Source organism: Carlito syrichta, unplaced genomic scaffold, assembly GCF_000164805.1.
Source record: "Carlito syrichta isolate Samal-C Ts95f unplaced genomic scaffold, Tarsius_syrichta-2.0.1 Scaffold309857, whole genome shotgun sequence".
NCBI lineage: Eukaryota > Metazoa > Chordata > Mammalia > Primates > Tarsiidae > Carlito > Carlito syrichta.
Genome location: NW_007253953.1, coordinates 42694 through 45675, shown reverse-complemented (window position 1 = coordinate 45675; position 2982 = coordinate 42694). Strand labels below are relative to the sequence as shown.

General features: G+C 36.5%; 1 protein-coding gene across 1 annotated transcript in view; it reads right to left on the bottom strand.

The window, feature by feature from the left end:
• The window catches only part of EIF2S3 (eukaryotic translation initiation factor 2 subunit gamma), a 21486-nt gene that overhangs the window by 10256 nt on the left and 8248 nt on the right, over positions 1-2982 (bottom strand). Inside the window, exons 7-8 of the mRNA XM_008068055.2 lie at positions 2581-2715; positions 1128-1222 (exon numbers count right to left, since the gene is read on the bottom strand). Of these exons, the coding sequence (XP_008066246.2) occupies positions 1128-1222; positions 2581-2715 (230 nt within the window). The remainder of the gene's footprint in view (positions 1-1127; positions 1223-2580; positions 2716-2982) is intronic.

The window sequence follows — 2982 nt, the reverse complement described above, 5'->3', positions numbered from 1 at the left end:
GCGCCTTTGGGAGGCTGAGGAGAGTGGATTGCCTGAGCCCGCGGGTTCGAGACCCGCCTGGGCAGGCGAGACCTCATCTCTACAATAAATCAAAAAAATTAGCCGGACGTGGTAGCACGCGCCTGTAATTCTGGCTACTCGGAAGGCTGAGGCGGAAGGATCGCCAGAGCCCAGCAGATTGAGGCTGCGGTGGCCGGGAGCGGCCACTGCACTCCAGTCTGGGTGACCGAGAGAGACTCCAACTCAAAAAAAAAAAAAAGTGAGCAAGATTTTCAAAATCAGAACCATCCAACTTTTGCTAACTACCTACCACACAAGACTAACACCATATAAAATGTGCTCATGTGCTCCATACTTACAAGAAGCTTATACATTTAGAGGTTAGATATGTTTAAAAGACATAATAGTAAACAAAGTAATCTGTATCAAGGAATGTAAATTAGCATAGCCACTATGAAGAGCACTATGAAGTTCCTCAAAAAACCAAAAACAGAACCACCATATGATGCAGCAATTTCACTACTAGGTATATATCCAAAAAAAGGGAAAGCAATATATCAAAAAGATATCTGCACTCTCATGTTTATTGCAGCACTGTTCACAATACCCAATATATGGAATTGATTTAAGTGTCCATCAACAGATGAAAATGGGGTACATAGACATAATGGAATACTATCTAGCCATAAAAAACAATGAAATCCTGCCATTTGCAGCAACATGGATGGAACTGGAATGCCATTATGTTAAGTAAGATAAGTCAGGCACAGAAAGACAAATATGGCATATTTTCACTCACATATGGGAGCTAAAAAAGTGGATCTCAAGGAGATAGATATGTAGACAGGTAGCTACCAGAGGCCAAAGGGTAGGGAGGTGGGAGGAATGAAGGGGGGCAAAAAGAATACAAATATAGTTATTACCACTTAACTGTCCACTTAAAAATGGCAAAGATGGTAAATTTTATATGTATATTTTACCTGAATTAACAAAAGAGAAATCTGTATCAAATCCAGACATCATGGAAAAAAATTCATTTTTCAATATGTATTATCCATACTTTTTTCTGATTGAGACAGGCAAAACAAAAAGCAAAACAAAAATACAGCAACCAGAATTTACTTTACCTTTAATACTCCTTTTAGAATACTACCACCAGCTACACCCCCCTTAAGGTCATCAACTTCACAGCCAGGTTTGTTGACATCAAAAGATCTAATAACTAAACAAAACAAAACAAACAAAAAACAAATTAAAGCCAATTCTGTTCATTTTAACTTTAAAAAAAATTCTTTTCCAAATTAATTTAAAAATATTTGCCATATTGGATTTACACCAAAAGGGTGACTTTGTAACAAAATCTAAGTATTACGCTAATGCTTACTATAGCCTTATTTATAATGGGAAAAAGGAAAATAACTTGAAAGTTCATTAATAGGTGGCATATTATGGTATACTAGGACTATGGAGTATCATGGAGCTATTAATAAATGTTAAGAGTTCTAGAGCTATATGTAATGATTTTGGAAAGATAAAATTCGTATACTGTTAAGAAAAAAATTACAAAAATATGCATAATATGATCCCACTGCCACAAAGAAAAATCAGAATCCACATATGTGTATGCTTATACATGACAATACAAAGAGAAAGGTGTAGGAATAGTAATGCAAGTCAAATATTAACTTTGCTTATTTCAGGGCGAAGGGACTTCATCTGGAAGGCAGGGAGACTATGAACATTTTCTTTATATTGGCTCTATTATATGACTTCTGTAATGAAAATTTTGCTTTAAAACTATAAAACAAGTCTGGGAGTGGTGGTTCATGCCTGCGATCCCAGCACTTTGGAAAGCCAAGGTGGGAGAATCATTTGCGCCTGGGAGTGAGACCAGCATGGGCAACACAGTGAAACCTTGTCTCTACAAAAACCAAAAAATTAGCCAGGTGTTGTGGTGTGTATCTGTAGTCCCAGCTACTCAGGAGGCTGAGGCAGAAGGATCACCTTAGCCCAGGAGGGCAAGGCTGCAGTGAGACCCCAACTCAGGGAAAAAAACCCAGAAAAACCTACAAACAACACTAGGACTACATGACCTGCACTTAGGTTACCTAAGAAACCATTTCCCACCAAACACACAGGAGCACCGGATGAAGGCCAGGCCCAGAAGGGCTCAAATGTCTGTTTTGAAAAGGCTCCTACATCCTTGTATAGGAACTACAAGCTTAGATGATCAAATTAAACCAATATCAGTTCTTCATTAATGGTACATCATTTGCATAAGGTTCTAACATCTTGACTAAAACATTATAATTCCATAGAGAACACTATATTACTCCAACTGGATCATACAACAAACCATATATTGCACAGAAAGATGAACAGTTCCTACTGAATTCAGGGTTCTGTCCTTCATCTAGTAACACAATCTATCATTGCCAATACAATCTCAGAATTAACTGATTTCAAAAAAACTTTTATAAATTTATTATCATCACTGGAGAAAGAGAAAATACTAATAAACACCCTTAAAGAAGAATCACCAGTTTAGAAAAGGATTTATAAGGATTTCCTATCACTTACCAATAAGTCGGGGTTCTGAAGTAAAGTCTCTTGGGGGTACTGGAATTTTCTTTACTATGTACTCACAAACAACTTCAATATTATATTTTAACTGAGCAGAAATTGGAATGATGGGAGCTCCTTCTGCTACTGTACCTATACAACAAAATTCAGGAAGATCAAAATTCTTCAGTTTTATAATACTTAGTCTACATATCTGCTACATAAAACAATTAAGACTACTAAAATGCCTAAACAACCTCATACAAATGTCAGCAACAAGTAGAAAGTGGTAACTGTTTAGAAAAATATACTACTTTACGTTTTTTACTCCTGAAAGTGAACACTATTCCCTTTAAGGGAAAAAAATGTTTATTTAATAAAATGATAAGCATGTTTTTTGGATTTTTTTTGGGGGGGGTT